At 43.3% G+C, this 14,912-nt stretch overlaps 1 protein-coding gene across 1 annotated transcript in view; it reads left to right on the top strand.

Moving 5' to 3' along the window:
* Positions 1-14,912, top strand: part of LOC127926659 (piggyBac transposable element-derived protein 4-like) — a 68,227-nt gene that overhangs the window by 36,369 nt on the left and 16,946 nt on the right. The window contains exon 2 of the mRNA XM_052512149.1: positions 5,773-5,870. Within this exon, the coding sequence (XP_052368109.1) occupies positions 5,773-5,870 (98 nt within the window). The remainder of the gene's footprint in view (positions 1-5,772; positions 5,871-14,912) is intronic.

Here is a 14,912-nt window from a genome sequence, read left to right as displayed (position 1 = left end):
TAACCAATACCCAAACGGAGAAAACAATCTAATTAATTTATCAAGACCAGTCCCCATGCTTGTCTCAGAGCAGCACGAAACAGTGAAAAAATTGTTGGAGGCTTTTGCTTCAAATCCTATTGGTTCTAATCCTATTGCTTCTAGCTTCAATATGCTCTTTAAATGAACAAGACCTACACCACTTTAAACAGCACATTACTCAACACTAGTGAGACTCATGTCAGTAAATTGAAAAATATGACCTGACTCTCCACCAATAATTACATATAGAGGATTCTAAATGAAACCCAAATGCCGCCGCATTGGTCTCCCAGTGACGGCCGGCACGTGTATCGAACCTGCATCAGAGAGGTGTTGGTGAAGGTATATTGTCCTGATAATAGCACATAATGGGCTATTAAAATACTGTACGTGGTGTCCAGGTCAGGATAACCAAACATTTCTTTATTAAAGACTATCAGAAAGAATGTTGGTACTTATTTATTTTGATCCAAAGCCATGGATGAGTGAGTCACTCAGCTATATGTAGGTGCCCGGCTATATGACTGTGCCATCAACTTGATAGGATATAACGATATTTTGGAGGTTATTTCGTTTTCCAAAAACGAAAGTGAGTGATTGTAATCTGAATAAAGGCCAAAATAATATTTATCAAGGCCAAAACATGTATTTCTGTTTTTAGAGGGAGAGAAACGCTGGGCCAGTTGTGCTCCGCCCTGTGGGACTCCCAATCACAGTCAGATGTGATACATAATAATACTTTTTGCTGTATTATTTGTTTGGTCTTTTTACAAATATGCGCTTTTCATATAGTTTTTCGTTAAATCCAGTTCGGATTTAAGTATAACTTTTGACTGAGGCCTTTAGTGAGAGGTCTACTGCTTTACATTTACATTTAAGTCATTTAGCAGACGCTCTTATCCAGAGCGACTTACAAATTGGTGCATACACCTTATGACAACCAGTGGAACAGCCACTTGCATCTAAATCTTGTTGGGGGGGAGAAGGTTACTTACCCTACATTATTCATCTCATATGCCTATGATAGACTGGGGTTTCAGGTGACTGCATCCTTATGTGAACACATGTGTCACTGGCCACGGAACTATGCCAGTTTACTTTGTTCCACCATTGGGGGCCAGAGCAGCTCGAACAGTTTTGACTGGGCTGAGCTGGAACTGTACTTCCTCAGTGGTAGGGAGGCGATGCAGGCCAGAGGTGGATGAACCTTGCCCTTGTTTGGGTGTAGGGCCTGATCAGAGCCTGGAGGTAGATTAGGTGCCGTTATCACTGCATTGTAGGAACTAGAGCACCATGGTCTTGTAGCGGATGCGAGCTTAAACTGGAAGCCAGTGGAGAGACAAAGGAAATTTGATTTGACGTTTGACAGAATTGGGAAGGTTTGAACACCAGACGGGCTGCGGCTTTAATGGATGAGTTGTAGGGGTTTAATGGCACAGGCAGGGAGCCCAGCCATTACAGCATTGTTTTAGTAATCAAGACGGGAGATGACAAGAATGCCTGGAGAGTTTCCTGCGCCGGCACCATTATGAATGCAATGCCCCCAAAGTGTTGCTCTGAGCATGAACCTACAGGAACGGGACACCGCCTTCCTGTTCCCTTTGAGAACGTCAGGGTGTTGTCCAGGATCACGCCAAGAACCTTAGCGCTCTGGGAGGAGGACACAATGGAGTTGTCAACCGAACGAGATCATGGAAGAGGGCAGTCCTTCCCGGTGAAGGAAGAGGAAGATGTTTGCTGGGAGGTTCAGCTTGAGGTGGTGATCCGTCATTAACACTGATATGTCTTAAGACATGCAGAGATGCGATTGAACACCTGGTCATCAGAAGGGGGAAAGGAGAAGATTAATTGTGTGTCAGTCTGCATAGCAATGTTAGGAGAGACCATGTGAGGTTATGACAGAGCCAAGTGACTTTTTGTGTCCCTAGCAAATAAGAGATCCTAGAACAGAGCCCTTCTGGACACCAGTGGTGAGACACTGTGTTAACAAACCTCGAAAGACAGAATGCCATACAACACTCCTTCCGCCACCTGCTTTTAAATGTCAGGTAAAACTAAATGCATGCTCTTCAACGCGAGATGCCCAACTCGGAGAGGGTGGAGAGGAGGATCTGATGGTTCACCTAGAATATCGAAGGCAGCCGATAGGTCTAGAAATGACCAGAGGTGTTTGGTTAGCTTTAAACAGTGCGGAGCGCTTCCAGACTCAGAGAAGAGCATCTCAGTTGAATGACTAGTCTTGAAACCTGACTGATTTGGATCAAGAAGGTCATTCTGAGAGAGATAGCGGTAGAGCTGGCCCTCGTAAAACACGCTCAAGAGTTTTGGAGAGAAAAGAGAAGGGATACTGGTCTGTAGTTGTTGACATCGGAGGGACAGTGCCATCCGTTTTTCAGAAAGGGTGCAACTCTCCCTACATCTTGAAGACGGGAGGGACCCACTGGCTCAGGTGAGTTGATGAGCGAGGTGAGGTAAGGGAGAAGGTCCCGGATCTCAGCTCACTGGTCACCAAAGAAGAGACCCATAGCATATGGTCAAGCAGGCAGGTTGTTGGGCTGGTCATCCCCAAAGACGCAAGATTTCATCTGGAGAGCTGGGGAGAAAGAGGTCAGTTCATCTAGGGAGTGTGAGCAGAACCACTGTAACTTTGAATTAGCAAAAATCGAGGATGGATGTCATCGACCTATCTCCCTTCAAAATGGTTGAGCTCATCTGTCAGAGCAGCTTAGGAGGGACTGGGGAGGTTCAGGAGGGAGGTAGAAGGTGGCAAAGAGCTTCCTACTTCATCCCCATATGTTTTTTATTTAGAGTGGTTTGAAAGTGGCTTTATCAGCAGAGACAGAGGAGGAAAATGTAGAGAGGAGGGAGTGAAAGGATGCCAGGTCCGCAGGGGATGGCCTATTTATTCCATTACCGCCCTAGCTCTGTTCTGTGAGCTCACTGTACATTGATTTTTCTATTGTGTTAGACTGTACATTTGTTTATGTGTAACTCTGTGTTGTTTTTTGGGACACTCAATGCAGTATCTTGGAGGTCGGAGTTGTAAATGAATCAGGGAGATAGGTTGGTTAGAAAGGTTAAGCAAATACAAGATAAGAAATAGGATGGAAGAGGTTCTATAGTAGCAAGGAGAGAGACCGAGAGGTTGGGACGGCTCAATCCATCCAGAGGGGCTAGTCATAGGCCTTGGATGAAAGAGCTGTAATGAAAAGGATACAAGGTAGTGGTGATAGACTTCATGGGAGTTCAATGAGGTTAGTGGAAGAACAGCATCTAGTAAAGATGAGGACCTCAAGCGATTGCCTGCCTTGTGAGTAGGGGGGAAGGTGAGAGGGTGAGGTCAAAAGAGGAGAGGTAGTTGAAAGAAGGAGGCAGACATGGAATGAGTCAAAGGTAGATGTGAAGACGGAGGACTATGGCCCAGAACTGTGAGAAGTGAGCCGTCATCTGCTAAGCTGTTGCTATGAAGATCAAGCTTTGATGAACTCTCCGAGGGAACCCGCCCTAAGGTTAAAGTCGAGGGCTTATAATATCATAGAACAGGGGTTATGTTAAGCTTGAAAGGGCTGGTAACTGTGACAGCATGGAATCCTAAGGAGGCTAATGTCAGATGGGTAAGGGGAGAATAGAGAAAGACCACTTGGGAGAGATGAGGATCCGGTGCCACCACCATTGACCAGAAGCTCTATTATGTGCGAGAACACGTGGGCGGAAAAGAGCAGTAGGAGTAGCAGTGTTATCTGTGGTGATCCATGTTTCCGTATTAATAAAAATGTCAAGGGACTGGAGGGAGGCAATCAAAATGAGATGAACTCTGCCTTGTTGGCCAACAATTGGCAGTTCCAGAAAAATACCAGTGACCTGTATAACTACAAATAATTTAGGTTAAAGAGCAGCTGGGAAAGGTTAGTGGCGAGGCTGTACGCGGTATGGAGCAGTACAGAGTCTGTGCAGAGAGGAGAGACAGGGATTACCATTACAGAGTCACATGTGGACAGGCTATAGAAAAGGCTACGCTAATGCAAGGAAATTGGAATGACAGGCGGTACCAGTACAGAGTCAGAAAGTTAAGGCTGTACGTAGCAAGAATCTTATTGACTAAAAGAGTCAAATGTGGAGGGTATGCTAACAGGAGGCTAGCTGGCAGAGTCAATGTGGAGGCTACACTACAGGAATCAAGTCGTACAGAGTGTAATAATGTCTACAGTGCTGCTATTCAGGAGGTAGCGGAACAGAGCAGTGTGGTTTACGTATACAGGAGTTAAAAGAACAGAGTCAATGTGGAGCTGGCTAGTAACCTACAGGAAATCGGTCAGACTACAAAGGCTATATCTTTGAGAACAACAGAGTCAATGTGGAGCTATATACAGATACAAACAAATCAAACCGTTGAGGCTAATGAAATGAAAATGTGATACTACCTGACCGAGTGATTGGAGGCTATATACAGGAGGTACCAGTTGAGTCAATGCTAGGCAGAGTCTCCTACGTTAAGGACAGAGTCAAATAGCTGGCTAGCTAACCTCAGGAGGTAACATAATCAGAGTCAAGGCTAGGGTATATACCGGTGATTGAATTCAGGAGAAACCAATATCTTGAAACAAAGTGGAGGCTATAAACTAGCAGACAGCTAGCTAACACTGAACTAATCAAGTCGTACAGTTGAGTGAATAGGTGACTACAGTGATGCTAATTTAAGCGTTCTAGCGTCTGTGCTCCTGGAAAGCGAATAGCAGTGAAGACGTTAGAGCGAAATATCTGATAATTATGCAATTATCTCTGATACAAAAAAGTGGACGGCTATGTAGCTGCGCTAAGAAGAATTGCTAAGATTAGACAAATCAACCGTTGTACTATAATGAAATGTAATGACAAAGTTATACAACCTGCAGAGCTAAGTGCAATGCGACCGCTCGCTCCAATTATTTTGCCACTATTAATATTGAATAATATCCGCACTCCGAATTAATATCTACAGGGCATTTTTCACGCCATTATTAGTTACATTGTTTTAGTTTGAACGTATCACAGGCACTAAGAATGTGGGAGAGTTTGCAAAGTTGTTAAAGATTGATACTGAGGCACCATTATGAATGCAATGCCCCTTAAAGTGTTGCTCTGTGCTACCCAGTGGGGTGGGGGTCCAACCCCTTCCTCCTCCCTTTCCCATAGGGTGTTACAGTGAAAGACGAAAAGAACCTTTCAGAATGGAAGAGAAGGCTGTTATAGTGAAAGAACATTTTAGAGAGGAAGAGGATGCTGTCTCAATAAAGGTGAAGGAGGAAGACGTTTTGGGAGTGAAAGAGGAGGAGACAGAATATCAGATTAACACCAGTGAGTACTGTCTTAAACAAGGGCACAAACTGTTGTTGAACTAATGTGGGGTTTTTAATGGGCATTCTTACTGTAGGAATTGTTAAATGGTCGATCTGCCATTGGTTCATATGTTTTTGGAACTTTTCAATTAGATGTATTGAATTCTCCATGTGTTCGACATTAAAGTTCCCCTCATCTAGTATAACAGTCTTTTAAAATTCAATATTGGTGCATATGTTCTACTTAAAATATAAAAAGGCACCCATTTTGTGGAACAACCCTTTTACATTTGCACCACAAATATTCTTTTAGGAAATCAAGATGAAAGTGGCCATTTTAGGCCCTTTTTAGACATATTCATGCCTCTTGTAAGACTCTGTGATTGCAATAGAAGATCATAAGTTTACCATCTGTTTGATGTTCTCATTCACACAGGAGAGAGACATGACAATGGTGGATCCTCTGCGGAGCCTCAACAACATCCTGATGCTGACGAGGCAGAGAAGAGTCTCTCCAGATCAGAACACCAGATGGTACAGCTTGGTCTGGTCTAGCATACAGCTTGGTCTGGTCAAGCATACAGCTTGGCCTGGTCTAGCATACAGCTTGCTTTATCGGCTTGGGCTGGGTTTCTGTAGAGCACTTTATGATAACAGTGACATCAGCATCCATAATGATGTGCATCTGTGTCCCCTCTTTATGGTTACCAGGACAACGCTAGCCCTTCCAGCCTCCCCGGAGTCCATGTGTCGTGCCTCTCCCGGTCGCACCTTACTGCTGGGTATGAAGAGTTTGTCTGTGCTGCTGGTGGACTGCAGGAAAACAACGGGGCTGGAGTGGAACTGTGAGAGGAGGAGAAGAGATGAAAGGATCAGATTTGACTCATCAAAGTAAGTGCTGTAGTTTAGTTTGAACAAATACAATAGATCTGCCCACTGGTATCTGTTACCAGGACAACCAGTGGAGTTCTGTTAGTTGACAGGAAGATAGACTGGTGGATATGGATGTTATGAATATCATAACACTGAAAAAGGATTCTGCCAATGAAAAGAGAGAAACCAATAGACCATATAAAACTTTGATGAAAGTTAGCTTTAGAGAGAAAATTTCAAGATGATCCAATGTAAGGTGCTTGTTTTACAAAAACTTATCCTTAAAACATTATGGATATTACATTGCCTGTCCCAGTCAACAACCCCTATCTTTACAAGACTGTTGAACAGGCAAACTAAACTCTAGACACTGTTAATTAATTAACTAATACAGAGGAAAGCTGTGATCAGGCTTATAGGGAAGGACATTCAATAAACACAGCACTTAAAAATGACTGATTGGCTGAGAGAAATTGATGATTATAAAAATATTGTTTGGGCTGTTTTGTTAGACTTCAGTGCGGCTTTTGACATTATCGATCGTCGTCTGCTGCTGAAAAAACGTATGGCTTTACACCCCCTGCTATATTGTGGATAAAGAGTTTTTAAAAAACAATTAACCTTTTATTTAACTAGGCAAGTCGGTTAAGAACAAATTCTTATTTTCAATGACGGCCTAGGACTGCCTTGTTCAGGGGCAGAACGACTGAGTTTTACCTTGTCATCTCGGGGATAAGATCCAGCAACCTTTTGGTTACTGGCCTACCGCTCTAACCACTAGGCTACCTGCCGCCCCAGAGCCACCTGTCTAACAGAACACAGAGAGTGTTCTTTAATGGAAGTCTGTACAACAGAATCAAGGTAGAATCAGGAATTCCCCAGGGCAGCTGTTTGGCACCTACCTTTTTCAATCTTTACCAACAACATGCCAATGACATTTGAGTAAAGCCAGTGTGTCTGTATGCGGATGAATCAACATTGTACACGTCAGTTACCACGGAAACTGAAATGACAGCAACACTTTCAAAGAGCTGCAGTGAGTTTCAGAATGGGTGGCAAGGAATAAGTTATTCCTAAATATTTCAGATTACCTTAAATTACATGGCCTACTATGCTAATTCTGTAGCGCTATTGTTAGAGGGGGGTAAAGATCAAGTTTTGTTGGGGCGCCAGGCAGGTATTAACCCTAGTTATTAAAGTTAGTTGAATAGATAGAGTAGTGCTTCCAGACACATTCTAAACATGATGGAGTCTTAAAGGAGGACTTTAGCATCTAATGATGAATTACTATGGAGTCTGATGCTTTAAAGGAGAAGTTTACCCAAAATCCAGTAACTTCTAAGTGATTCCATACATTGAAACTAGTCCAGTGATTTTTTTCAGTTTTAGAAACTTCCGAGTATTTCTCTCCAATATGCATAGTAATATGCATATATTAGCTTCTTGGCCTGAGTAGCAGGAAGTTTACTCTGGGCACACTTTTCATCTGAACGTGAAAATGCTACCCCCTATCCCAAACAGGTTAAAGTAGGACTGTAGCATCTAATGATGAAACATTATAATATAAATAATATATGCCATTTAGCAGACGCTTTTATCCAAAGCGACTTTGGAGTCATATAAAGGAGGCTTGTTGCATCTGATGATGAATTACTATGGAGTCTGATGCTTTAAAGAAGAAGTTTACCCAAAATCCAGAAACTCCTAGGTGATTCCATACATTGAAACTAGTCCAGTGGATTTTGTCCCTCTCCCCCCCTGTGGTGCTGTACTGAAACAGCTGCTCTCCCTCTCTCTTCCTGTAGTGCTGTACTGAAACAGCTGCTCCCCCTCTTTCTCCCTGTAGTGCTGTACTGAAACAGCTGCTCTCCCTCTCTCTCCCTGTAGTGCTGTACTGAAACAGCTGCTCTCCCCCTCTCTCTCCCTGTAGTGCTGTACTGAAACAGCTGCTCCCCCTCTCTCTCTCTCCCTGTAGTGCTGTACTGAAACAGCTGCTCTCCCTCTCTCTCTCTCCCTGTAGTGCTGTACTGAAACAGCTGCTGCTCTCCCTCTCCCTCTCTCTCCCTGTAGTGCTGTACTGAAACAGCTGCTCTCCCTCTCTCTCCCTGTAGTGCTGTACTGAGACAGCTGCTCTCCCTCTCTCTCCCTGTAGTGCTGTACTGAAACAGCTGCTCCCCCTCTCTCTCCCTGTAGTGCAGTACTGAAACAGCTGCTCTCCCTCTTTCTCCCTGTAATGCTGTACTGAAACAGCTGCTCTCCCTCTCTCTCCCTGTAGTGCTGTACTGAAACAGCTGCTCCCCCTCTCTCTCCCTGTAGTGCTGTACTGAAACAGCTGCTCTCCCTCTCTCTCCCTGTAGTGCTGTACTGAAACAGCTGCTCCCCCTCTCTCTCCCTGTAGTGCTGTACTGAAACAGCTGCTCTCCCTCTCTCTCCCCTGTAGTGCTGTACTGAAACAGCTGCTCTCCCTCTCTCTCTCCCTGTAGTGCTGTACTGAAACAGCTGCTCTCCCTCTCTCTCCCTGTAGTGCTGTACTGAAACAGCTGCTCCCCTCTCTCTCCCTGTAGTGCTGTACTGAAACAGCTGCTCCCCTCTCTCTCCCTGTAGTGCTGTACTGAAACAGCTGCTCTCCCTCTCTCTCCCTGTAGTGCTGTACTGAAACAGCTGCTCTCCCTCTCTCTCCCTGTAGTGCTGTACTGAAACAGCTGCAAAAACTTGACTAGTGACATTGCTGGATGCAGGCCTCGCTCTGCTGCTTTGCCAGTTAATTTGTTATTTTATTAAAACTATGGCCTTTGTCTTTCACCTGGAGTTGTTTGTTTATGTCTGAGAAAAAAAACACCTTTCAACTCATAAAACATACAAAATAAACTCAGCAAAAAAATGTACGTATCTTTTCAGGGCCCTGTCTTTCAAAGATTATTGGTAAAAATCCAAATAATGTCACAGATCTTTATTGTAAAGGGTTTAAACACTGTTTCCCATAGTTCAATGAACCATAAACGATTAATGAACATGCACCTGTGGAACGGTCGTTAAGACATCAACAGCTTGCAAACGGTAGCCAATTAAGGTCACAGTTATGAAAACTTAGGACACTAAAGAGGCCTTTCTACTGAATCTGGAAACACCAAAGAAAGATGCCCAGGGTCCCTGCTCAACCGTGTGAATGTGCCTTAGGCATGCTGCAAGGAGGCATGAGGACTGCAGATGTGGCCAGGGAAATAAATTGCAATGTCTGTACTGTGAGACGCCTAAGACAGCGCTACAGTGAGACAGGACGGACAGCTTATCGTCCTCGCAGTGGCAGACCACGTGTAACAACACCTGCACAGGATCGCGACATCCGACCATCACACCTGCGGAACAGGTACAGGATGGCAACAACAACTGCCCAAGTTACACCAGTTACACCAGGAACGCTCAGACTGTCCTCAATAGGCTGAGAGGGCTGGACTGAGGGCTTGCAGGCCTGTTGTAAGGCAGGTCCTCACCAGGCATCAATGGCAACAACGTCGCCTCTGTCACAAGGTGGAGGGGACGTCATGGTCTGGGGCAGTGTGTCACAGCATCATCAGACTGAGGTTGTTGTCATTGCAGGCACTCTCAACGCTGTGCGTTACAGGGAAGACATCCTCCTCCTCGTGGTACCCTTCCTGCATGCTCCTGACAATGCCACCAGCCATACTGCTCGTTCTGTGCGTGATTTCCTGGTAGCATCTCACTGTACCTGGTGCTTCCTGCATGCTTAATGACACCAGATTTTTTATTTATTTTTATTTCCCTTTATTTAACCAAGTCAGTTAAGAACAAATTCTTATTTTCAATGACTGTTCAGGGGCAGAACGACAGATTTGTACCTTGTCAGCTCGGGGATATGATTTTTCCTGGTAGCATCTCACCACTTTGTTACTGAGGAGGTTCAGGAGGATGGATTATCTTGGCAGAGAATAAATGTTGACTAACAGGGATGTAAAAAATTCTGCAATCCTTTTTTCAGCTCATTAAACATCCAACACTTTACGTGTTGCGTTTATAATTTGTTTATTGTAGTTACTATCAGTTTTAGGAACATCTTTCCAAATATTTCACTTTATTTTTACTTTACCCAAAATATGACATCAGCGATAATCAAAATGTTGAAAATCTGTGAATGTCTAAATAAGAAATTGGTCCATTTAAACAGCAATGTGTCGAACCCTTTCAACTACGGGAGATGTTACTGATGTGCTTTGTATCTGTGACGTAAAAACTAGTTTTGGACTTCCACTTAAAATTACTTATTTACTTATGTTATGTTTAAGGAAGTGTGTACAGTCGTGGCCAAAAGTTTTGAGAATGACACAAATTTAAATTTTCACCAAATCTGCTGCCTCAGTTTGTATGATGGCAATTTGCATATACTCCAGAATGTTATGAAGAGTGTTCAGATGAATTGCAATTAATTGCAAAGTCCCTCTTTTCCATGCAATTGAACTGAGTCCCCCCCAAAACTGGGAGCTTCAAAAGGAGGGTGGTGCTTGGAATCATTGTTCTTCATATGTCACCCACGGTTACCTGCAAGGAAACACGTGCTGTCATCATTGCTTTGCACAAAAAGGGCTTCACAGGCAAGGATATAGCTGCCAGTAAGATTGCACCAAAATCAACCATTTATCGGATCATCAAGAACTTCAAGGAGAGCGGTTCAATTGTTGTGAAGCAGGCTTCAGGGCGCCCAAGAAAGTCCAGCAAGTGCCAGGACCGTCTCCTAAAGTTGATTCAGCTGCGGGATCAGGGCACCAACAGTACAGAGCTTGCTCAGGAATGGCAGCAGGCAGGTTTGAGTGCATCTGCACGCACAGTGAAGCGAAGACTTTTGGTGTCAAGAAGGACAGCAAGGAAGCCACTTCTCTCCAGGAAAAACATCAGGGACAGACTGATATTCTGCAAAAGTTACATGGATTGGATCCTCCGAGAGCAACTTCTCCCAACCATCCACGAACAGTTTGGTGATGAACAATGCCTTTTCCAGCATGATGGAGCACATTGCCATAAGGCAAAAGTGATAACTAATTGGCTCGGGGAACAAAACATCAATATTTTCGGTCCATGGCCAGGAAACTCCCCAGACAGTAATCCCATTGAGAAATTGTGGTCAATCCTCAAGAGGCGGGTGGACAAACAAAAAGCAACAAATTCTGACAAACTCCAAGCATTGATTATGCAAGAAGGGGCTGCCATCAGTCAGGATGTGGGCCAGAAGTTAATAGATAGCATGCCAGGGCGGATTGCAGAGGTCTTGAAAAAGAAGTGTCAACACTGCAAATATTGACTCTGCATCAACTTCATGTCATTGTAAATAAAAGCCTTTGACACTTATGAAATGCTTGTAATTATACTTCAGCATTCCATAGTAACATCTGACAAAAATATCTAAAGACACTGAAGCAGCAAACTTTGTGGAAATTAATATTTTTCATTCTCAACTTTTGGCCACGACTGTAGGTCGCATTCTGTATCATACAGCTATGAAAGTTATATATTCAGAACTACCTGCTCGATTGGAATCCAGTGACGTCTGTGTCTTGAGTGTCCTAGAACTGTTTATTTGTTTGTGTTCTGACGAAAACAGAATGAATAAATAAGTAGTGTAAACATTATCAGTAATTACCAGGAAACTCTACAACATTTGTTTTAAAATCACACTAAGATTGTTAAAACTGGTCTTAGGTTATTGAGGGATCTGATTAGGATTTACCCTCGTTTTATATGTGGAGGTTTCATTCGGGTCTCTATTTTTAAAAAATGAACTGTCTTTGGCAGGAGAAAGACCAGACTCAGAGGAACCAGAGCCAGGGACGTCCAAACCAGCAAGAAGACACCAGTGTTCCCACTGTGGAAAGGGTTGTAACCACTTAAATGAGCTTAAACGACATGAGAGAATACACACAGGGAGAAGCCTTACCACTGTTCCCAGTGTGGAAAGGGTTTTAACGATTTGGGAAAGCTGAAACGACACGGGAGAATACACACAGGGGAGAAGCCTTACCACTGCTCCCAGTGTGGAAGGCGTTTTAACGATTTGGGGAAGCTGGAACGTCACGAGAGAATGCACAGGGGGAGAAGCCTTACCACTGCTCCCAGTGTGGAAAGGGTTGTAATGATTTGGGGAAGCTGAAACGACACGAGAGAATACACACGGGGAAAAGCCTTACCACTGCTCCCATTGTGGAAAGCGTTTTAACGATTTGGGGAAGGTGAAACGACATGAGAGGATACACACAGGGGAGAAGCCATACCATTGCTCTCACTGTGGAAAGTGTTTCAACCAGTTAGGGACCCTGAAACAGCACAAGATAATACACACAGGGAGAATCGTTACCACTGCTCCCAGTGTGGAAAGGGTTTTCACGATTTGGGGAAGCTGAAACGACATGAGAGAATACACACAGGGGAGAAGCCTTACCAGTGCTCGCAATGTGAAAAGATGTATAGCGAGAAAGGACACCTGAAAGCCCATGAGAAAATTCACACAGGGAGAAGCCTTACCAATGCTCCCAGTGTGGAAAGTGTTTCACCTGGGCAGGGTATCTGAAAAACACGAAAGAATACACACAGGGGAGAAGCCTTACCACTGCTCCCAGTGTGGCAAGTGTTTCAACGGGGCAGGGGATCTGAAAAACACGAAAGAATACATACAGGAGAGAAGCCTTACCACTGCTCCCGCTGTGTCAAGTGTTTTAACCAGTTAGGGGCCCTGAAACAGCACGAGAGAATACACACAGGGAGAAGCCTTACCACTGCTCCCAGTGTGGCAAGTGTTTTAACCAGTTAGGGACCCTGAAACAGCACAAGATAATACACACAGGGGAGATGCATTACCACTCCTCCCAGGATGCAAAGCTTTTGCCCATTTTGCCTGAAATAACATGAGACACAGAGGAGAAGGCTTACAGAAGGTTAGATTTTGGGAAAACATATTACTGAAAATCAAAATGTCATTAGAGAATCCACAGAGGAGAAGGCTTACATGTATATTGATGTTTCAGATTCATTGACTCACAATTCATCAGAGAACATTGCCTTATATTGTTGCCTTATAATGTGTTAAACTGTTTTTACCAGATGAAATTGCTTCTTCCAATTATTGATAAACATGTACCTGTTAAGAAACTGACTGTTAGATATGTTAAGACTCCATGGATTGATGAGGAATTTAAAAACTGTATGTTTGAAAGAGTTGGGGCAAAAGGAGTGGCTAATAAGTCTGGCTGCACATCTGTACTGCAAATTGAGAAATTATGTGACTCAACAAAAATAATAAACTTATTAAGAAAAAACAACACAGCAGCTAAGATGCTATATATAAGAAGAATAGATTTGAAAAAACATCATGAAAGAAAAGCAGAGCAAGTATTGCATTTTGTAAAGTTAGTGTGGGAGATATTGGTATCGATCAATAATGACAAACCTCCTGGCATTGACAACTTAGATGGAAAGCTACTGAGGACAGTTGCTGACTCTATAGCCACTCCTATCTGACATATTTTTAATATGAGCCAAGAGGAAAGTCTTTGTTCTCAGGCCTGGAGGGAAGCCAAATTAATCCACTACCTAAGAGTGGTAAAGCTGCCTTTACTGGTTCTAACAGCAGACCTATAAGCTGGCAGCAAGCTCTAAGCAAACTGTTGGGGAAAAATGGTTTGAACAAATACAATGCTATATTTCTGTAAAAAATGAACAACATACTTTCAGCATGCTTATAGAGAAGGACACTCAACATGTACTGCACTGACACAAATGACTGATGATTGGTTGAGAGAAATTGATAACAACAAGATTGTGGGAGCTCTATTGTTAGATTTCAGTGCAGCCTTTGATATTATTGACCATAACCTGTTGTTTAAGAATGTGTGTGCTATGGCTTTTCAACCTCTGTCATAATGTGGATTCAGAGCTGTCTATCTAATAGAACTCAGAGGGTTTTTAATGGAAGCTTTTCTAATGTCAAACATATGAAGTGTGATGTACTGCAGGGCAGCTCTCTAGGCCCTCTACTCTTTTCTATTTTTACCAATGGCCTGCCACTGGCATTAAACAAAGCATAAATAAACAGCAAACCTGGTTTCAAAAAACAGATAAAGCAACACCTCTCCCCTATTTGACTTAGGTAGCTTGTGTATATGCATTGATATGGAGGCTACGTGTGCCTTTTACAACATGTATGTAGTTCTGTCCTTGAGCTGTTCTTGCCTATTGATGTTCTGTATTATTGTCACGCCATAGAGAGGCTTATTATTCTCTATTTTGGTTAGGCCAGGGTGTGACTCGGGTGGGAATTCCAGTTTCTTTATTTCTATGTTTTCTATTTCTTTGTTTTTGGCGGAGTGTGGTTCCCAATCGGAGGCTGTCTATCGTTGTCTCTGATTGGGAATCATACTTAGGCAGCCTTTTTCCACCTGTGTTTTTTGGGTAGTTGTTTTCTGTATAATTAATTTGTTCGAATGTTGTTTGATTAAATAAAAATCATGAACACTTACCACGCTGCGCTTTGGTCCATGCCTTCCGACGAGAGAAGTGACAATTATGTGTCATGTTTTGTGTTGACCGCAGGAGGGTAGCTGCTGCTTTTTGCAACAGCTAATGGGGATCCTAGTAAAATACCAAATACCAAACTGTTATTCTCTCTCTGAGCTCAGAAATAAAGAATCTTGGTTTGACTTG

Source organism: Oncorhynchus keta, unplaced genomic scaffold, assembly GCF_023373465.1.
Source record: "Oncorhynchus keta strain PuntledgeMale-10-30-2019 unplaced genomic scaffold, Oket_V2 Un_contig_8036_pilon_pilon, whole genome shotgun sequence".
Classification (NCBI taxonomy): Eukaryota; Metazoa; Chordata; class Actinopteri; order Salmoniformes; family Salmonidae; genus Oncorhynchus; species Oncorhynchus keta.
This window is presented reverse-complemented; position numbering and strand designations above follow the sequence as displayed.